Here is a 22,587-nt window from a genome sequence, read left to right as displayed (position 1 = left end):
GTGCATTGATTAACTTACTTGCTTTTGTCATTCCCAGCCGATCTATTAACTATAAAGAGATTCACTCGACAATCTCGCGCAGTAATAAATCTGAAAGTCTTAAATGGGTTTTGCCTTTACAGTGGTTCTTCTGATTCTGAAGTAAACCAGTGTCTGTGGCATTACACCAACTTCCTTTTCTCACAGGTTTTTTTTTTCTCAAATCACGTGTTTTAATGTTTCTTCTCAGTGGAAGCGAAGCCGCTTGTCACCCTCATAGAGTTGTTCTTCTTCTTCAGAAACCCGGCTTCCTTTAATGCTGTGAACAAACCAGAAAATGTGGAAATGTGTAAAAAATGGAAGACCTGATCTGCTCACGTAAGGTTAGTTAAAAGGGAAAACTAGGGCTCTGTTCCAAAACCTAGTGAGCTGCCTAGTAAGAGACCTAATTAGTGAGCGATTTGGATCGATCTGCATTGAGATGATACTCAACTCAATATAGTTTGCAAGTTGATGTGATGAAATACATTGCACACCCCAATACTGCGTAAAATAGTTGATTTGTGTTGTATTATGCAGAGCATTTTATCACTACTTTTCTTTGGCATGTTTGACATGCTTGTTGCAATGCATTATGAGATTGTACTTCATTGCAAAGAGTAATGCAACGCTTTAAAATCTGGAGAAACTGAATAATCTTCTATTACAGCTTTTATGCCATTAAAATGATGCAAACTCTAGTTTTTGGATCAAATCGCAGATCTTACTTGACTTCCTTCAGTGTAGTGTTGTTAGTCAGGCCTTCAGACATCTCTTTGGCTCCTTGAATGGTGAACGCGTTTTCTATTAGCCTATAGAGAGTTGGATTATTATCATAATAATTTTTGATCAAATTTTATACGCATTCATCAAAAAGATAAACCATATCCTTATCTAATAGTTAATAAATTACCAAGCATTGTGTATGTTTAGTTGTCTTACAGCACACAGGTGAAGATCTCAGGTATGTGTAACCAATGTTTGGCATTTTCAGAAGACATGCATTTAGCTTACTGAGTGATTTTTGAGTCACTAAATTGAATGTTGTCCACATACGATAATGGCCGTAGGCTACAGTGCATATCCATAAAATTTGTCAAGCAAAGCATGCAAGATGCAGCAAAAAGATTGCACTTGTTTATGCACAAAGTGAATGCTATAAACTAAATGTATGGCAAAATTAGCATGCACCATATGTAAATTAGATATTACTGTGCATTGCTGAAATAATGAGGAATAATCGCTCGTACATCAGATGCGTCAGAGCAGAGTTGGATCTGAAGGCATCAGCAAAGTCTGACGCTGCATCATCAGAGATTTTGTTCTGTATCAACCTGAAAAATAACCACATTAAATAAGAATGAAAATCTTTGTATTTTCACATGCATGAGAAAATATGAAATTCAGTCGTACCAGAAGATGTGAAGGCTTTTGTTTTCCTTCAGTGCTTTTGCCAGACTTCTTCCACCGTGAGACGTTATGCCATTGGCAGAGAGACTAAACGACATTGAAATGATCAATCTCCGATTGCTCGATCTTTATCTTAGTTGAATTTCTCATAATGGACACAGGAGATTCATTTGATGAGGCCAGACTTACCTGAGATTGGTCAGGCTTGGGTGATTCTTCAAAGCCTCTGCAAATGCATCTGCGCCCTCGTCACCGATGGTGTTTCCCCACATTCTGCAAGCAATTAATTTAGTTTCACCAAACCTTTACCATAGTTTTTGATCATTTCTCTACAATTCAGTTTAAAACCCTCAAAACAGGAATTCCAAAGAAAAAACATGCATTAAAAAAAGAGCAGTATTGTATGATATTATGGCGATATAAGTTAAAAGCCTGGGTTTAAATGCTCCTGTACATGTTCTTACCCTACATCAAAGATAGATTTGCTCTTGTGAATTGCACTGGCAAGGTATTTCCCACCCACACCTGTGATGTTGTTGCAGCCAAGCCTATGGGAAGCACAAACAAATGTATACAATTAATCTAAAGTGACAACTGATGAATTATGCATCTATATATCCTTATCCTTACAGGTCGTTTTTAAAGTGTGCATCGTCTGGAAGGTATTGCAAACTATTTTTAATTCCATCAATAAAACCATGCACACACCAGAGGAATGTTTTATAAGCTGCAGTCAAATCAAAACACACTTGCTAAATGCTCCAAAACAATTCAATGACGGGTTTAGAAGTACAAATGTTGAACACGTGGTTTTGTCAGTAATGATTTTTTAGAGCAATGGATTTTTAATGTGTAAAACATCTTTAAAATAGATGTGCATGCATACAAAATCATAAATCTCTCCAAATCGTGCACCATGTCCTCTTATCACGGGGAATGTTATTAGTTAAAGATTCTTCTATTAGCAACATGCAATGACGAGATACCTACTTAACGACCTTCAAGTGTGGACATTCTTCAATGATCTTCGCTACTAGTTTGGCTCCAACATCAGTGATGTAGTTTTTGTAAAGCCTGAAAGTGCAAAGAAAAGAGGATTGAATGAAGTCTATATAAAACCCAACGACACAATGAAGATGAATGGATGAACGCACCCCAAGACCTTAATGACTTTGTGTCTGATAAGTTCCTCTGCCAGAACCTCAATACTGCTGTCCGTCAGCTGATTCACGCAAAATCTGGAAAACAAAGGTGGGAACTTAATTTGTTGTTCAGTCTCCTAGTAATTCCATTAGTTTTGAGTAGTTCTAGTTTAGGGGAAAGCCAACCCCTGTCTGGCTTTTCTTACCTTATTACGGTCATTTTGCTGAAGGACGGTCTCAGTTGCTTCACGCCATAATCGTTGATGTTGTTATTGTCCATGTCGACCCCCAGGTGCTTCCTACGGTGGTGGAGGACAAAGTTCAACGCACTGCAGTCGGCCGAGTAAATGTTACAGAAGGCGATCTTAATGTAATCCGCCGATATGCCGTTGGCCGTCATCTTTGCAATGTCCTCGCTGTTTGTCTCAAATATGCACCGCAGCATCCACAAGAAGTTTGGCATTGCATGCACCTTGTCGCCCTCAATGTCTGTGGATGGATATCGAGGAAGGCCTTTAAGATGCGTCCTCACGCTGTTGGACAGATACGACTTTAGTATCTTGCGCTTCTGTTTCAATGATGCTGGAGGAACGAGATGCTCCAGGAGTGCCGCGTTGGGTTTGGACAAGAGGCCACACAGGAATAAATTGGTGAACTGGAAGTTGGTTTGAAAAGGGTCTTTATCTCTAGGTCTCGACTTTCTCAAGCAAGGCAAGCAGGAGAAATGCGACGACCTCTTGTATTCGCATTTGGAGAAGAAACTTAAAATAGATTCAGGAGTGATTTTGGAGTCCAGCACCAATGCAAACGCCGCTAAGAAGGCCTGGAGGGTCTCGTGGAGAAACTCGAAGGTTGCAGAGCCTCCGCATCCATCGTAATGAGAAGCAGGCCTCAGAAACCCAAACTGAAGGATTTCATCTTCTAATCCACAGGATGTCACTTCCTCAATGCTGAACACAAGTCCTCCTCGTTGGAGACCGTTCAAGGCCAGTCGAGCGAAGGCCGCAAGCTTACGCTCTCCATTTTTAAAAGTCTCCGCAGGACACCTCGTACTCCCTTTTAAAAGACCAGGACGTGCAGTCGAGTGTCCAAGAAAGACCTCGGAAAGAAGCAAGAAGACGTTTGTGAGCGTAATGCAAGAATCCGGCAACTCAAAGTTGTCATAAACCGAATGAAGATGCTTGAAGCTCTTGAGGATGATCCAGCTGAACAACGGGACAGAGCAAAGACCGCAGAGGTGAGGGTTGGCGTCCAGTTGATCGGTCACCATTGTCCTGTGTTCCTTCTCTGGGAAATGCAAAGCTGTGTACTTCTTCAGGTGTTCAGGGGAGAATCCCTTCAAATAGACTTTCTTCCAGATCACTCTGCTTTGGATCTCGGTGCCACTTCGTGCAGTCAGAATCTTCCAGGAACCTTTGAGCAATTTTCCGCAAAGCAGATTCATGAGAAGCAAAAGTGGACGGGTCTTTTCTTCCGGGGAAACCGTTTCCGGCACGTTATCCAAATCGAAATCCGTTTGGATTTCATCGTATCCGTCAAAGGTGAAAAGCACCGTCTCCGGGAACCGTAAGATGTAGGTGAAGACCTCGTTATCGACGTCGCTGTCCGGATAGCAGTTGTGTTTAAAGATCAGATCCTTCAGCGAGATCTCATCGGTCTCTTTAAAGGCGCTAAACATCCTGCATCTGAACTTGAAGAAGAACTTGGCGTGAGTCTTCAGCTCCCTTCTGGACCACAGATTCTGGAGTTTCTGAAGAACGATGGATTTGCCGACGCCAGCGTCGCCGGTGATGAAGATGGTCTCCGCCTGCGAGTTGAAGACTCCCTGGTCTCCCAAAAGCTCATCCAGACTCTGTAAGTATCCTAAACTCTCACCTCTATCGTTCAGGAGCTCCATCTGAGTGTCCGTGTAAAGATCCTCCAGCGGCGTCTCCTCGCTCTTCGAGTACGATGTGATGAACTGAGTGTCTCTTCCCAGCTCATATCTGAGCTTCTCACAGTACTTGCTAACTGCAAAGATGCAAAAACATTCAGTGGAATATTCTCATTAAATATTCAAGTGCATAAGTATAGTGTCCTACAGTATGGCATGCCAAATAAAAATCTGACTAAAACATTTTTTTTTTATTATGAACATTGATCTGGACTATTCTTTTCATGTTTTCCATGTTTCTAAAATGTTATATGTCATTTTAAATTAAACTACTCACTCGGGTCTGTGTTCACCACTGGTATGACACTAATAGTGTCTAATGGCGTATACCGAATTTCTTCAAACCAAGGCCGCAGATCAATGTAAGCGTCGTATGCTTCATGAAGAACGTGTATGAAATACGCAGAGCACTCCTCTCCTTTACTCTGAACAAGCTCCAAGATTTTGCGAACCTGCATGTCCGAAAATGAGGTGAGTTGATTAACTGTGAAATATATTGTGTATTTATGTAAAACATAAAATTGTACATTTTAACAGAAGATATTTTAAGACCAAAGCTAGACACAAAGAGTTGAGTGAGCGGCACTATAAAGCTTTTTTTAAACTAACCTCTATTACTATAACCTCTATTTACAAAAAAAATAAAGAAAGAAATCTGCCTGTAGAATTTGGAAAAACTAGGATATGGAAATAACTTTTATTGTAGCTTCTGATCACACTGCAATTTTTTTTCCAATGCAAATATCAGATTTTTTTTGTTTTGTTTACCAAGATGCATTTACTTGAGAAACAAAAAACTAACAAATATCTGCGCACAACCTACTAGAAATCAGCTTAACTGAAAGGGACAAAAACAAGGTTTTCTGACCACATTGGCGAATATTAGTTCTTGTTTTAAGCTTAAACTCACTTCATTTGGATCCGTTTCTCGGAAAAACTAAAGTAAATGTAACTTGATTTAAGATTATGGAAATCAAGTTAAAAAAAAATACAGTGGAAGATATTCAATGTTAGCAATGCATACAACATTTAATGCCATGGCTATGAATTTAAGACTTTCTGTTCTGATTAAGGATTTGTGGAAGGTACAGTAAATTCATATATTTCTTATATAACCTATTTTTAGAAGTTTTTATAACAGGTATGTAGCATGGTACAGAGATAGTTGTAGGCTACTGATATATGTAATAATCTACCTAACGACAGGCATGTTCATGCATCTTAAAGCATTTCTGGGGTTATTGCTGTACCTGGTCAGTTTTGGTGCTGCTGCGGTGTATGATCTCGATGTCTTCGGTGCAGATGAAGCCGTTCATCTGGAGATTGTCCAGAATGCACTGCGTGTTCTTCACCCGCTCCACCAGCAGCTCTCTGTGTGAAGTCAGCAGCTTCAGGTGAGAGCCCTCACTCTTGTAAGAGCCCATTTCACAGCAGAACCTGCTCAACACCAGACCATCAGCCCTAGTGAAGATGCATTCAGCCCGGGCGCTTCACCGACGGGCGGCCGGGAGTCGGGTCAGTGTCGGTGTCCGAGGCCGGGAATCAAGCGAGATCGAGTTCTGCAATTACCATATATTATATTTTAATAAATTTGAGCCATTTTCGACATGAAAACGAAAGCGTCGGAATCTGCGGAGGAGTGACCGAATGTAGTTCGCCTGGTTCCGCACCTTCCATGTCAACTAGGAAGTGAAACCAACATGAAATCTGACCCGGATTGGTGAAAACACCCTGGATATGATCGTTTCTGCCGTGCAAAGCTTGTTTGAGTGCGAGGTCAGAGGAATAAAACAATTCAACGAGCCTGCAGTTTATATGCATTTTATGAGGAACTTCTTGGGAATTAAACATTTAACATGAAACAATTCCAATAAAACATCTCATTTAACGTCCAACAAACAGAATATTTTCTTAATGTTCTTTAAAAGCAATCCCCCTGATAGCACGCGTACATCACGGAGACGTCTATTTGGCGTCGCATTTACATCTGCAAGAGTATTTTTAGAGTGTTTGCTCAAATACACGTTTAGATGTTTATGAAGCAATCTTTAACAGACATCTTGCAGACGTAAACGTGTGCAATCTGAGATATGACTTTTAAAAACGTTGTGAAAGTCGTGAGACGTTTCCTTGAAAGGTTGTGAGCCAGATAGCACAGATATGTCTGCAAGAGGTCTGTTAAAGATTGCTTCATCTGGAAAACATCTGCTGTGTGCAGACGTCTTTAAGGTGTCAGTTTTACACGCATTCTAAATCACAAACATCTTATAGACATCTTCTGAACGTCGTAGTAACATGTGATAGGAAACGTCCTATTGATGTAATGCAGATGAGCAAATACTCTAAAAACAATACGTCTTGCAGACGTCATATAGAGGTCTCTGTGATGTCCTTGTGTTGTAAGGGATAAGTGTTAAGACAAATCATTTATGGAGTAGCCTAATGTGACTCGATAAAATTTTTCAATACATTTTTGTTTTTTTTGTAATCTTTAAATAATTATCTAAACGCAAAAACATTTGTGGACATTTTAGCATTCTTAGAATAATGAAAAACATTATTCACATTAAATATAAAAACTTTCACATTTTATATTTTAGGCGATTAAATGACTTTACTTTCCATTTTGAGGATGTTTTCTTTGGATTGTTTGACTACTTAGAATAGAATATAGGAAAATATAATTTCATTTCTGTTTCCAGCAAGCTAATTTCTCATATGCCTACATACAAATCTGTCTCTTAACCTGTCTTTTCTTTATTCAAAGATCTAGACAAGTCTATAAAACTATCCAAAGTTCTGTTAATCCTAAAACAGTCAAAACTTCATACACTTTTATTTTAATGGTTAATTTTCTTAAGAAATTTTTATTTTTGTTTTTATTACTGTACAGCCTTAATGGTGTTATGTTCTCTACTCTTATAATTTTTACTCTTATATATATATATATATATATATATATATATATTTTTTTTTTTAAATCAGCAATTTGGGCTCCCAAGTCCGGATCTGTGGTGCGTTTCCCAAAAGCATAGTAGCTAACCTGGTTGGCAATCGGAAATTTATTGCAACCAACAAAGGTGCTAACTTAGTTAGCAACTAGCCTATGCTTTTGGGAAACGAACCCTGTATAATGTTTCGCAAACCTGATCCGAATCATTCGATTCACAAAATGATTCACGAGTCATCTCCGAAGTTCTGCTTTAAATCAAAAGATTCGCGCTCCGAAGTCCCGAACTGAATCGAATTAGTTCAGATCTGAATCAAATGATTCGCTACTCAGTCCGATTAGAGCCCTTCGAAACCGTGAATCATTTTAACTAATTCGTTTCACCCATCATTATAAGTGCTTTCAAAATCATTACAAGCGGATTGTCTTGACTGACTCATGCTGCTCTTTCCTTGGAAGTTGATTAAAGGAACATTAAAAAGAATTGATAGCATGTTAAAGAATTTTGTTTGGAAAAATAAAACTCACTATATTAGGAAATCTGTAATGATGAACCCAACAAAAAGGGGAGACTTTTTTTCTCTCTTTATATTCATCTTTTGTGTCTTAAGTTGTAATTGTATTACCTTGGGAACATGTTTGTATTGTTTAATAAAAATAAATAAAATCATTACATGCGATGTCGAAATTCGAAAATGAATGACTCTTTTGAATCGTTTGAACTGAATCATCCAAGTTACGAGTTTGAATCATTCAGAGCAGTTTTACCATTGAAGTGGATTAAAGATTTATCAGTGTATATTGTAATAAATATTTAATGAATGATTGTTGTATCTGATCGTAAAAAGAGCAAATGGGAGCAGCAGATGAACACAAAAATCTAATAAATGTGCACAGCTATCTAGCGCATTTACTTGAACTTCTCCGGTTACATCAATGGTGCAATTTCTGATGCTGGTGAAATGCAAGGGATAAAAATACTATGGAAATCAATGGCTACAATAAACTGTTCATTTATCCAGGTTTATTTTTGGCAGAGCCATTGCTTTAATTAATTCAACCATGTCAAACGCTGGTGGAATTGTGCATTTTCAGGTTGGACAATTGGTTTTCCATTGCACTTTTCCAAGTTGGAAGTGACTGTTTTCTGTATTGAATGTGGTGAAACATAATTAAAAATTCAAAAGAGAAAAACATTCAAACTGTGAGATATAAACTCAGAACTACAGCAAAAAATAAACTCATAATTGGGAAAAAAATAAGTCTGAATTACCTGACAAGCATAGAATAATATATATATATATATATATATATAGAAATCATCTCTTTATCGTGACAGTTTTTTCTAAATTGCTTGCAGTTTATATCGATTAACCTCCCTTATGTATTTTTTAAAAATAATTTGTTTTGACCTTTTTTTTTATTTATTATTAGTTATAATGATAGGAAACATTATATCTGTTATTTTATATATATATATATATATATATATATATATATATATATATATATATATATATATATATTATTGTCTGTATGATTTTGGAATTTATATTTTTTTTCTGTATTTATTTTTTTTATAATGATGCATTTTTTTTTAGTTGCTTTTACATTTTTCTGGATTTTATTATTAATTATAATAATAGGAAATATATTCTGCATGACTTTGGCATTTATTATTATTATTTTTTTTTTATAATTTCCTCAACATTTTTACTATTAGTTTGAGAAAATCTGTGTCTCAAAACACAACAAGCTGTCCACTTAAATCAAATTTTGAGAAATAACATGCTGTCTAGACAGCTCGCTAGGATTTGAGACAGAGCCGCAGACATCATTCACAGACTTCAGGGGTCAAAGGTGAGTGTCAGAAGTGAATTAAGTGAACTTTAAAAAAGACCAGAAACGACCTCTGAAGGACCGATAAAAGTCCCGAGCTGTAATAAAAGTCCCATCTAATATGTTTGTGTCTGATTATTCTGTTAAATTAAAAATATATGTGTATTATATATAAATCTTATTTAAAAAAAATTAAAATAATAATTTATAATGATAAAATAATAATTAATAAATACATTAAAATTTCAATGTAAAATTTAATATGCATTTACTATTTCTGATAATAAAATAAAGCATGCTTTAAAATCTCTTTGCCAGGTGTTGTGTTTTGTGTTCTGGTTCAAGATCAGAAAATACAATAATAATAATAATAACTTTTCACAGAAAAATGCAGGAAACCCCCCAAAAAAGTCAAAGAACGCAAAAAAACATTCTAAGCTTTTATTAAAATACATTTGCAAAACCATGTCTGTGAAAAAAAAACATCAAACAAAACCACAACAACAGAATGCATTGCATGTGTGTGAAATCTGGATGCGTAGGAAACCGTGTCAGAACTATAGCTTCGATCATACACTGATATCTGGTGTTTCTCAAGCACTTTTTTAACTTTCTTCTGTCAGCTTTGGAATGAGTGGAAGTGAGGAAGAACTAGCACTGAAAGCATTTGGTGCCTTTCTAACAGACATCGTGTGCTAAAGTGTGTTCAGTCTGGTGCACTAAAGCAGGCTTGCGTCCGTCGGCTGTGGATCCAGAGACACACAGAGTCTGAAGGCCAGAGGAACGTGATCGGTCAGTCCAGCCAGCTGTGTGACGTACATCAACTCCTCTAGCTCCTGAAACACACAGCACATCATTTCATCTGAACAGAGACACTTTACTGCATCAGTTACAGGATTAATCACTTCCTTCAGAGTCCAGTGCAGCTTCAAAGAGCTCTACACGAGTCTCATCTGGGGTTCAAAAATATATACATGTTACTTGTTTTCAGAAAATGAGCGATGGTTTCTCTAGATGAGACTCTTATTCCTCGGCTAGAGCTTCAAGCCACTTGAAGTTCATTATATGGAGAACAATCCTGGAATGTTATCCTCAAAAACCTTCATTTCTTGGCAATAGAAAGACATGAAGATCTCTGAAGCATGAGGGAGAGAAAAACCAGGACATTTTTAATCTGGACGTGAACTAATCCTTTAATTACATTAGTTAATATTATATCTAACAATGCTTGTAAAAATACATTATAGCTTTTGTCTATTTCAATATTTACAGTAAAAGTATCTGTTAAGATTATTATTAAGTTTAAACTTTTTATGTCTTTCATTTTGAGTTTTTTATAATTTGTCATTTTCATTGTTTTTAAATGTCTATGTGGCATTTTTTTCATATTTAGAAGTAGCTTTAATCTGTTTTTATTTTAAAGTAAACATGAAACATACTTCTGAAGCATTTATTCATCAATTACTGTTAGATTATTAAAATCAAAAAGTTGTATATTTTTTCCTTTTTATTTTAATTTCAGTAAAAGTTTTAGTTAATTGTGTGCTTGTCATTTTTATTACTTATTAAATGTCTTTATAATATTTATTAATATTTTCAATTAGTTTATATATATATATATATATATATATATATATTTGTTTTTGTTTTTTTGTTTTTTTTTTCACTGAAGTAAACATGAGCCATCAATAAAAAATACTTTTAAAGCCGTTATTAATCTTAATTAAATTCAATTCCAACAATTACTAATATTTCATTAGCTTCAAACATTGAGTTTGTGAATATGATTATTTATTTATTATTTTCTTTTAATTATTATTATTATTATTATATTTTCCTTTTTTATTTTGAATTTAAGTTAGTTTTAGTTTTTTTTATTGCTGTTTTTGTCTTTTTTTAATGTTTTTTTAATGTCTATGTAGTATTTTTCCATCTCTCAAATTAGTTTTAATCGGTTTTTATTTTAAAGTTAACATGAAAAAATACCTCTGAAGCATTTATTAATCTTAGTTTAATTAATTTCCAACAATTACTTCTATATCATTACCATCAAAAGTTGCATTTGTTAATTTATTTATTTTTTACATTTTAATTTCAGTTAATTTTTGTAATTTTATTTTGTTTGCTTGTCATTTTTATTCGTTTTTAAATGTCTTTTATAATATTTATTAATATTTAGAATTATTTTTATATATACTTTTCCAGTTTAAGTTTCACTGAAGTAAACATGAGCGATCATTAATCTTAATGAAATACAATTCCATAACTTTCCGTAACTTTTTTTTTTTTTAGTTAGTAATTTTGTATTATCCAACACCAAATGCATTGCGTGTTATAAGTTTATGCATTAACTAACATGAAGCTCACTGTAAAGTGTTACAAACTCAGCATTAAAGCACAGGAAGAAGGCTATGATCAGGAAACGCACAGTTTTGCCGTGACTGGAGACTGAGCTCTCTCGATACAGAAGGTAATCGATTCGGCGTCCCGTCCAGGGCTCATCAGGCTCAGGACAGACCAGAGGAACACCTTCGACTGCCCTCGGAGGACAAATATAGTCCTTACGCAGGTCTTCAGTCTCCAGAGTCCTGCAGAGACCATCAGACATCCATCAGATCACAGAACACAGAAACCTTCATCTATCAACAGATGAAAAGATCTCACCGCTGAAGGCTGTCTGGTGTCCTTACGTTCTCATCATAGAGCGTCGACTGCTCCAACACGGTTCCTACAAACAAAACCATCACAAGTGTCCTGTTTAAATACTTATATTTGGAATTTCACAATATAAGATCATTTTTAATTGTAATTACATTTTAATGTGAAAACAAAACTAGGGGGGAAAAAAACATCTTGATACACAAACTGAATTTTTATATTGAAAACATTTATTAAATTAAATTTAATTAATTAATAAAAAACAACATCCTCTTAAAGTTTACAATTTCAAAAATCTAAACAAATTAAATCCATAAATTTTTTTTTTTTTTTAAATTTAAAAAAATAAAAATAAAAAACACCAACAACATGCCATTTTACTATCATTTATAATAGTTTTTATTATTATTTTTTAAAATAGTTATACATTTTCTGCCATCTTAATTTGAGGTAAAAAAAAATAGTTTTTGTAATTTTAAAAAAAAGTCTTTATTAAAATTATAATTTGTTTTATCGTACGCATCTTCATTGTTTTAATTGTATTGTTTATTTACATTTTAGTTTTAGTTTTTTGAAATAACTAAACTAAGCTATTTTTAAATAAAAACAACACATTTCTAACAGTCATATCTAACCAAAAATGTAAAATAAGTAAATTCTAAAATAATAATAATAACAAAAATTAAATAATATTAATAAAAAAATGAAACCACCGTAAGTTTTTATTCAACTACATAACATCAGCTTAGGAACAGAAACAGAAACTTTTCTTTCCCCAAAGTGCATTGGGATGCAAACAAGCATTAATTGTGGGTGTTACCGATGACCCAGGGCTTCTCTCTCCCGGCTCCGGCTCTGCAGGGGTCCGTATAGTCCTCAAACACACGGTGGCTTTGCTCCAACCTGTCTCCTGAAAACACACAGACATTAATGAGGCTGTTTGTCTCTGAATGACCTCTGCATAAACACTGCTCTGTACTAGAGATGTGCAGTGTGTGTGTGTGTACCAGAAGAGCAGTTGTCAAAGTTAAAGTCTCCACAGAGCACATCAAACATCACCATCTCATCTTCTCGTCTGGTCACTGCCTGGAACTCATTGATCCATTTGGTCAACATGTTCAGCTGCTCGAAGCGAATGGCTCCATCCCCTGAGCAGCAAACACGTGCATATAATAAATAATAATAAAGAAATGCAATTATTTAAATTCATCATTGCAACTCTTAACAAGTGCAGCTTTTCAGAATTATTTGAATGCATCATTGCAATTCCAAAAAAAATCCATATTTGGCTTTATTTATTCATCCTCATGCTGTTCCAGTACATTTTCATGGTTTATAATTACCGTTTTATATTCCAGCACTATTTTAGATTTCATTCAGAATTCATTTAAAAAAAATATCGGTTGATTAATCGGTTATCGGTAAAATCCACTATCGGTCGATCTCGATTTAGAATGACATGAAGGGGAATAAACAAACAGAATTTTACATTTTCATGTAAACTATTTCTGTAAATGAATCTTAACACTTGCCTTCAGGAGCGTGCAGGTGAGTGCAGTTAATATACCCGACCATTTTCTTCTCTCCTTTTCGTAACCCGATTTCCACCTTGTGAAAAGAAAAAATAATTTTTAGCTTGTTAGTTTCCGACCCTTATATAAAACGTTCTGGATCAAAAATCTGTTATCATTTGCTCACTCTCCACTTGTTCCAATTCTGTACGAGTTTTTTTCTTCTGTTGAACGCGAAAGAAGATATTCTGAAGAACGCTGGTCTTAAAGGGACAGCAGTTTATAAATACCTGCTCCTGTCTGTGTCATTAATGATAATCAATCAACAAAACAGCTTTAACAAAGATTAATCTAAATAGTGAAAACTATCTTGAGTTACTGAATACCCCTTTTAGACCTCACTTTTTTCTACTATATTGATCTCTGCTTGTAATGTATGTTCTTATTTTATTAACAATGTTTAAACTTTATTAGATAGGCTAGTAGTTTTTGCTGTGGTGTCAATGAGGTACTTAAAGTGTCCTTTAAGTAATAAACCGAAAGCAAAGTTACATTTGTCAGGGAATTTCGCTTTCTAGGTCTGGAACAACTTGACATGATTTTATATCGAAATACGTCCACGTTTTTCTTTATAAATCCTCGTTTTGTACTTCTAATTCGTGACCGGTGTTTCGTTTTGCTCTCTCACTTTACGTCATCTGCCGGAATGAATGATCATACAACAGTTAGCGCAATCTAGAGATAACGCTTTATACATTTTTAAATAAGGATTTTTTTTGTATAAAAACTCATCGATTCGTGACAGGAGGACTTTACTCACCCCAGAGCCGTGTGGGACACTTTTGATGATGGATGGATGTGCTTGCTTCATTGCACTTCTTTTGGACTATTGAAAAATAACAAATTCACTGCCACTATAAAACATGGAAGAGCCAGAATGTTTTTTAAACATAACTCCAAATGGATTTGTCTAAAAAGACAGTCGTGTATACCTAGGATGGCTTGAGGGTGAGTAAATCATGGATTCATTTACATTTTTGGGTGAACTACTGTATTCTTTAAAAGAACGGCTCCTTAATCCTAACAGAATTTTCATTTTTGATGAACTAGGCTATCCCTTTAAATCAGATGTCATACCTTTACAGTGAGCAGTCCTTTGGCAGCCAGAGCATCTTCTCCTCGTCCATTGGGAAAGCAGTGATACTCAGCCTCCATCACGGGATAGCGACTAGCCAGGAACAAACCGCTGTTAAAAAACTTAAAAGACGAGCATGTTCCAGCAGGCTGGCAGGCGTAGACGCCGACGTCGTAGAGGATGTGTCCGTAGAGTGGACCAAGAGCCCGTGTGAGCTTCATAGCAGCTCGCTTATCGAAAACCTCCTGGAAACACATAACGTCCACGGAGGACGGGAACAGAGCGGACACTTCCACCGGCACATCTGCATCCCGGAATTGCCTCCGAGGCGGATCCTTGTGCTGGTTGCAGTTCTGAACGCAGTTAGTTTTGGGAAGGTTGTCGGTTTCACGAATATCTTCCAATGGATTGGTCGCGGATACATCTATGGATCCGTACGAGGATGGCGCCGCTTGCGGGATCAAACTGCTGGATGGCGTAATGGTGCTACAGCTGCTGGGAGAATCGACAAAGATACAGATGTGAGGGCGTGTAACACCCTGCACGATGCTTTTCCCGATGTACGCCGCGCGGTTTTGCGTGTGCCCAATGTTATTGAAGCGTGCAACGCCATCGGAAAGCATGCACAAGTTTCCTGTCAAAAACCCGAAACTGACTTTCCCCGTTTCTTCCCATCTAGCATTGCGATCCTCCATGGGAATGATCTGCTCCTGATGATGATACGCGAACGGCCGGCGTACAGCCTGCAGCGGCGCCCACAGCACGAACCCCAGAAGGGCGAACGGCGTGGAGATCACGAACAGGATGAAGAAGAAGACGGAGCCGAAGACGACCTGAAGAGGGTGGAGGTAGCACTCCATCTCGCGCCGCAACATGCGCTCCAGACTGGTGGAGATGCAGATGGCGAGGACACGGTCCAGGAGCCAGAAACAAGGGAAGATCAGACCCCATCCTACGGCATGGAGACCTTCCAGGAAGAAATTTGGGAAAGGAGACTCTCTTAAAGACATGCCTCAGCGCCACGTGCCTCCCGAAGAAACCTTCTCATCTCAGATCCTCCACATAACCACAGGAACGCTGGAGCAAAATGACAGATACGGTGAAAAACTTGCAATGTTGGGAAAGTGAAAAGCTACACATTTATTAGAGATGTAACGATTCAAAATCAAAATTGATTAAAATGTTATAATTCAAATCGGTTGAGATGCTAAACAAATCGCGATTCAATTAGGGGTAGTTTATATGAATGTATGTCTGAGGGGAACTGACTGTCTTAAGAAAATTAGATCGTTTTTTTTATTTTCCTCTTGCCTCTGTATAAAGCATATTAAAGTTCATAAGTGCAGCGCTGCTTTGTTTACAGCAGTAACCAAGGAAATACTTTAAACGCCACCTGCTGGCAGAGAGTGAATCTGCGTCTCGTTCAGCTCGTCTGCTGTTTCTGTTTCATGCTGATATTTTTTATGTATAGTTTTGTTATTTAGAAGTCACTTTTATCTCATTTTGGGAAAAAAAAATATTGTGAATCGAATCGTGAATCATAAAACGTAAATCAAATCATGAGTTGAGTGAATCGTTGCCTAAAATGTATCTAATCAACTAGTGAGTGGACATCTACACCATGGTTATTATGGTTCACTAAAACCATTAAAAATCACTTTAAATAAATGTAAATAATTGTTTAAAATTCAGCTTGTTGCCAAGTGAAACTTAAGAAAAATTTTAGCGCCCTAAATAGGAAAAAAAAAAAATCCTTTTACTGCAGATGCATGAAACCGATGCTTGAAAACAAACAAGAAAGTAGCTAGCTGCGCACTGAATCCAATACAGACTGGAAAAGACTAAAAAATATTATTTTATAAACTGCATCGTGCAAAAATGGCCAGAGTGCATGCGAGTTGAAAACAAGTTAGCTGCCAGGGAAATCTTTAGTTGAACTTGAAGTATTAAAATGACTAAAGAAAAACAAACCAAACAAATCTTGCGTTTTTGCAGTGTAATGTTAGGAAATTAAAACACTAAAAAAAATCTAAAAAATTTCGTTACTTGAACTAAAACAGTTGCCTAGTAAACATTTCATCTCTTTCATATAATCCCACCTCTGTTTTTGAGAGCCACGCCCACATCTCAACATCCAATCATCAACTGATCAACATAAACAAGCCCCGTCCTACTTCTTTTCTTTTCTTTTTTCGATAATCTGTAACATTAGGACATACGTCGCAACATTAAGACTTTATTCAGTAAAAGTTGTTCATATAGTGCACAGCTATATTCATGACTATTGTATATTCAAGAGAAGTCTCTTCATTTAAAGAAGTCTCTGCATTTATTTGACCAAAAATACAGGGAAAAAAACAATAACATTTTAAAATATTATTACCAGTTAAAATACTGGTTTACTATTTTAATATACTTTAAAGTGTAATTTATTTCTGTGATGTGCAACTGTATTTTCAGCATCATTCCTCCAGTCTTCAGTGTCACATGATCTTCAGAAATCATTTGGAAACAGTTTTTGCTGCTTCCTGTGATACATTTTTCAGAATCATTTGATGAATAAAGTCAAAAAGAACCATGTTTATTTAAAATAGAAATCTTTTCTTACGATGTAAATCCAATCACCTTTTATCAATTCAACACATCATTGCTGAAAAAAGCATTTCTTAAAACAAATCAAATAAATACTGAACCTAAAACGCTTTGATCGCTTGTGTATGTTGTTAGAAAAGATTTATATTGTGAATAAATGCTGTTGTTTTTAACTATTCATCAAATAATTCTGAAAAAGTATCACAGTTTCCAAAAAATAAATAAATTAAAAAAAGACTCCGCAAAACTGTTTCTAACATTGATAATAAATCAGTATATTTTCATGATTTCTGAAGATCATGTGACACTGAAGACTGGAGGAATAATGCTGAAAATACAGCGGAGCATCACAGAAATAAATTACACTTTAACAGATATAAAAATAGAAAACCATTATTTTAAATTGCAATAATATTTCACAATATAACATTTTTTTCTGCAACTGAGAGAAAACAGCCCAGCCCAGATCTCCAACAGGAAGCGATGAAATGAATGATAGGCTATGTTATCTAACAGATGGAAACTGCTGCATTTCCTCTGACGCACACACACACACACTAACAGAGATTAGAAGTTTACATCTGCTCTTAAACAGCATGCTGTAGATATGAGGATTTAACATCTAATGCAATAATCGATCATCAGCTGCAAGTCACTGCAGCGTCAGCGCAACACAAGCGTGCATGACGTCATCCTGCACCTGCACCAAATTATCATCTTATAACTATTCACTCTTTCTCTCCCTCTATCTCTCGCTGTCTCTCTATAGATATATAAATCAGTCATTCTCGCATCTAAACCCCGGATCTCGGTCAGTTGTGCGGGTGACGGAAGCGGGCGCGCGCTCGTGAACTTTACCTGTCTGTCTGTCTGTTACTCACCTGACTCGGTTCTCCGGGCGCGGCGGTCTCTGTCGTGAACGCGGGCTGATGTTGCGGCTCATGACGCTCCGTCGAGACTCGTTTGATCTCACTGTTTCGACACGCACACATTAGCGATGTTCGATGCTTGAACGAATTGTTCTTATGAGCCGGTTCTCAGGAAGTGACCGTTTGAGCCGGTTCACTGAATCGAACTTAGTTCTGTTTTTTTATTTATTTATTTTTTTTTTATTAAATATTTTACAAAGAAGAAACAGCACTGCATTGAATACATTAACAAACAAACAAAAAATAAATAAATAATAATAATAATTAAAAAAACAAAAACAATAACTGACTCCTCAACAAGTAGTTAAAAACCGTACACAGTTTTTAAGAAACGTGTTGTTCTTACTGTTATCAATGAGTTAAGAGATTTACAATAAGGGAAATCTCAGCAATAAAGACATCAAATCTAGGCAAAGTCTTACTCTAGTTCTCAAGAAGGTCTGAATGCACGCGACGCACAGCTGATGACGTACGAAGTTTGACGAAGTGTGCCGAGGATTGCCGAGGACTCTGACGAGTGGGTTGCTCTGCGTGTGTATCTCCGAGGACGAGCCTGATGACTGAAGTTTCTTTCTAACATACAAAACATAGGCCACTGGAGATATGCTTATGAATGATTTTATGGATTTTTATTAAAACATGGAAAAAATTGAATTTTAGCACGCTTCATTGTGATATGTATATATACTTTTTGAATGTTTCAGTGATACAGCATGGCACTGAGTTGTTAGAAAATAAATGCGTAGTGACAATTTCTTGATGATGTCAGGAACCGATGAATCGGCTTTCTGAACCGGTTCAATGAGCCGAACTGTCTGAAAAGAACCGGTTCGCGAAAATGAATTGGGCTTTGCACGCGATTAAAAAACAAGTCAAAAGCTACATCTATTATATAAATATTCATATACGATATATTATACAAATATCTATTTTGTCTCAGCAATATATATAAAAAATGCAGCGAATATTGATATCATTTATTACTATAAAATGTTTGAGCAATTTGTTGGTTTTACTGCATTCAAACTAATTTGGCATATATTGACATCTCCAAGCTTCAATTTACATTTTCTCATTATTATTTGAACACTTGTGATGATAGGGAGTCAACAAATATCTATTAAAGTTTATCAAATGTAAAGTTTGTGAAGTTCTCTGTTTATAAAGATTTAGCTTTTAAAATAGTGGCCCATTTTAGCTGATGGACCAGCAACTAAACGGTCTTGAAAATGCAATTGAATATATTAAAGTTTTTGTTTTATTTATTTATTTATTTTCATTTGGACATTCAACTACACAAAAATTCTGAAAATCTTGAAAATAAAATTAAATATGCCAAAATATTATTATTATTTTACATATTTTATTTACTAATTTATTTGGACTAGCAACTGCACAAAAACATACTGAACAAATTGAATATATAATTCAGGCTGACAAATTATTATTACTATTATTATTATTTTGCTACACAAAAATATTGAAAATGTTAAATAAATAATTCAGGCTACCAAAATATTATTATTATTATTTATTTTAATTATTATTATTATATATATATATATTTTTGACTAGCTGCTACAAAAATATTGAAAATCTTAAGATAAATCTCAAGCTGCAAAAATATTATTATTATTATTTTTCATTATTATTATAGACTAGCATTCAGTATTTAGTGTTTTTGTTGTAAAATAATATATTATATATTATTTACTTATTTTAATTTAATTATTTTAAATGGATCTATTTCAATAATAATAATATAAATAATAAATTATGTATTTACCTTGCATTGTAATTAAATACATTTCTAGTAAAAGTTTTATTTTGATTGTTTTTTGTTTATTGTAAAAATTCATATATTTTATTTTACATTATAACTGAATACATTGTTAGTAGTTTTATTTTTATTGTTTTGTAAATTATTTATTTGAATAAACCATTTATAAACTCATTTTACATTATAATTTACAATCTTTTAGTAATGTTTTATTTAGCTTGTTTACGTATTATTTTAATAATACATTATTCAATTATTTATTTTCATTATGATCTAATACATTTCATTTTATTTTGTTTTGTTAATATATTTTTTTTAATAATTCATTATTTATTGAAAATTATAATTTATAATTTTAGTTTTTTAATTATTTATTTTAATAATGAATTATTTATTTATTTGACATTATAATCAAATACATTTTTAGCATTCAGTATTCAGTGTTTTTTTTTACATCATAATGTAACATTTCAGTATTTATTTTATTTAAAATGTATCTTTTTCAATAATAATATAAATAACAAATTATGTATTTATCTTGCATTTTAATTGAATACATTTTATTTAAAATTTATTTTATTTTACAGTATAATTGAATACATTGTTAGTACATTGTATACATTGTTTTTAGTAATGTTTAATGTTTTTATTTTGCATTATGATATAATACATTTTTCTTTTGTTTGTTAAATTACTTATTTTAATAACACATTATTTTAAATTATTATTAAACACATTTTTTTATTTTTATGTAGGCCTATTATCTTTATTATTTATTTTTTTATTTAGAATTAATACATTTAAATGAGTTTTGCACAGGATGCATGCTTGGTGAACAGAAGAGACTTCTTTAAAAACATCATCCTGTATAAATGTGTGTTATTGTTAGAATTATATATCTTCTCATGTAACATTAGAATAACTGATGAAAGCATATGAAATACTTCCCCTAAATAGGATTGGTAGGCTATAAAAACATGAATATGTATTTATATATACATAGTTCTTTGCAACCAACAACAAATGGTTTTAAGTCAGTTATTCCTGTGGCAAAGCCTCTTGACGAAACCTTCCTGTAAAGTTACCGTATACTGTGAGAAGTTTTAATGGTGTAAAATCAGCACAATGCCATTAATAGATTTTTATTTAATTCAATTGACTGTTATTAAGTAAATCAAATCTTATTTTTCAGGTATAGCTTTCACAATTCTTCTGTTTTGCGTGTCACAACTGTTTTGATTATTTGATATGTTTGAATCATTAGAGTGACTTTAATGCAAAAATACATCTAGATAAAATAAATAAGTGATGGTTACTGGTTAAAAGACATTTGATATCCAGCAGATGTCAGTGTTTGACCTCATGTTACTGTAAGCAGATTGAATCATATTCTTGTTTTATGTAATAATTAGCTCTTTAATAAATAGAAAAGCCTAGTTTTGATCGTTTATTTAGGTTTCACTACACACAAATCACACACAATCTCTACTGTGTTGAGATTAAATCAACAATGTGTTCTGCAAAACCTGTTTTTAAGGCCTCACACTCCACTTTTAATACAAACTTTAAAATGAAATGAACCGAATTACTTATAAAACACAATGTGCATCTGAAACTAAAACCATGCTACTTGAAATAAATTAAATGTAAAAAACTTTATAAAGCACAAAATTAGCTAAAATTACAATTAAAGACTAAATATTCAATATGTTATATATATATAAACTTTAAAATGGCATAATAAATACACAGGAAAAAAGTGAGATGAGATACTTTTTTAATAAATCATCACAATTATCTGATACACTTTCTTTTTTTTAAATCAAATGTTACTTATTCCATACGATGCTCTAATAATCTGCTATGTATTTTCATCAACAGACCATACAAACAAAGAGCAAACAATACACAAATCCTTGGACATAAATTGTATATGATTTGTTGCTTCATAAATGTTACTTACTTGAAATAACACAAAGGCCACAACAAATTCAATTCAGTGACATTAACGTCTATAAACCGTGATAAAGGCACATTAATCCAACAGTGCACATAGCTTTTATTTTTGAAAATGTAGTAATAAATATAAAAGGAACCAGTTAGTTATTAAGGCAGTGAGGTGCACTAGTGTAGATGCTGAACACAGACACATCAAATCCTTCATTTCTAGGCACTTTGTTTAGACAAATACATGATAATCTGTCCAACGATAGTATTTTCTGTGTTTATGAAAATAATCAGGTGTGTAGCCTGCGATGCATCTAAAGGAATAGTTCACTCACGCAAAAAAAAAAAAATTTACAGATTGTGTACAAATGCACCGCTGAGAAGTTTTTAACTTCAGATCACTGCATCCGGTCCATTATTCATAATAACACTTCCTCCAGTAAAAAAAAGAAAAGTGCATCTCCTGTTATCTCTCACATCACAATCCAGCCACAGATTTGTTTAAACGCTGTTTGATCTGTGCAGATTTCTCTCCTGATTCAAACACTTTTTCACTGGAGGAAGTGTTATTATGGATTATAGACTCTATGTGTTTGAGTTAAAATCATCTTAATGTTGGATGTGTTTCATCTTTTGTCTTCTCCAGATGTGAACTGATGGACTGGAGTGCTGTGGATTATTGTGATGCTTTTATCAGACTCTCATTCTGACGGCACCCATTCACTGCAGAGCAAGTCATGCAA

General features: G+C 34.4%; 2 protein-coding genes across 2 annotated transcripts; both read right to left on the bottom strand.

Moving 5' to 3' along the window:
- nod1 (nucleotide-binding oligomerization domain containing 1) lies at window positions 1–6,042 on the bottom strand. Its single transcript, XM_059508582.1, has 11 exons — window positions 5,754–6,042; window positions 4,781–4,955; window positions 2,777–4,580; window positions 2,583–2,666; window positions 2,419–2,502; window positions 1,893–1,976; window positions 1,618–1,701; window positions 1,432–1,515; window positions 1,269–1,352; window positions 747–830; window positions 1–298 (listed from the first exon to the last, which is right to left on the bottom strand). The coding sequence occupies exons 1-11, from the start codon at window positions 5,925–5,927 to the stop codon at window positions 226–228; spliced, it is 2,814 nt and encodes a 937-aa protein (XP_059364565.1). The 5' UTR covers window positions 5,928–6,042; the 3' UTR covers window positions 1–225.
- Window positions 6,043–10,011: 3,969 nt separating this feature from the next.
- LOC132103777 (sphingomyelin phosphodiesterase 5-like) lies at window positions 10,012–16,340 on the bottom strand. Its single transcript, XM_059508872.1, has 7 exons — window positions 14,599–16,340; window positions 13,483–13,558; window positions 12,958–13,098; window positions 12,771–12,860; window positions 11,957–12,020; window positions 11,721–11,880; window positions 10,012–10,128 (listed from the first exon to the last, which is right to left on the bottom strand). Exons 1-7 carry the CDS (start codon window positions 15,604–15,606, stop codon window positions 10,012–10,014), a joined length of 1,656 nt encoding a protein of 551 aa, XP_059364855.1. The 5' UTR covers window positions 15,607–16,340.
- Between the last annotated feature and the right edge of the window lie 6,247 nt (window positions 16,341–22,587).

The sequence above is a fragment of the Carassius carassius genome, chromosome 24, assembly GCF_963082965.1.
Source record: "Carassius carassius chromosome 24, fCarCar2.1, whole genome shotgun sequence".
Classification (NCBI taxonomy): Eukaryota; Metazoa; Chordata; class Actinopteri; order Cypriniformes; family Cyprinidae; genus Carassius; species Carassius carassius.
The sequence above is the reverse complement of the archived record's forward strand: the minus strand, read 5'-3'. Positions and strand labels throughout refer to the sequence as shown.

Bases quoted from the DNA above. Each gene is read 5' to 3' on its own strand.
- LOC132103777 (XM_059508872.1), bottom strand. From the start codon at position 15,606: ATGTCTTTAAGAGAGTCTCCTTTCCCAAATTTCTTCCTGGAAGGTCTC. The intron at 13,559-14,598 runs GTATGACATCTG...TCTTTTCACAAG, and splicing joins AAGGACTGCTCACTGTAAAG to GTGGAAATCGGGTTACGAAA. The intron at 12,021-12,770 runs GTAACACCCACA...TTTTGTTTGTAG, and splicing joins AGAGAAGCCCTGGGTCATCG to GAACCGTGTTGGAGCAGTCG.
- nod1 (XM_059508582.1), bottom strand. From the start codon at position 5,927: ATGGGCTCTTACAAGAGTGAGGGCTCTCACCTGAAGCTGCTGACTTCA. The intron at 4,581-4,780 runs GTGAGTAGTTTA...GCATCTTTGCAG, and splicing joins AGTGGTGAACACAGACCCGA to TTAGCAAGTACTGTGAGAAG. The intron at 831-1,268 runs GTACGAGCGATT...AACTCTCTATAG, and splicing joins TCTGCTCTGACGCATCTGAT to GCTAATAGAAAACGCGTTCA.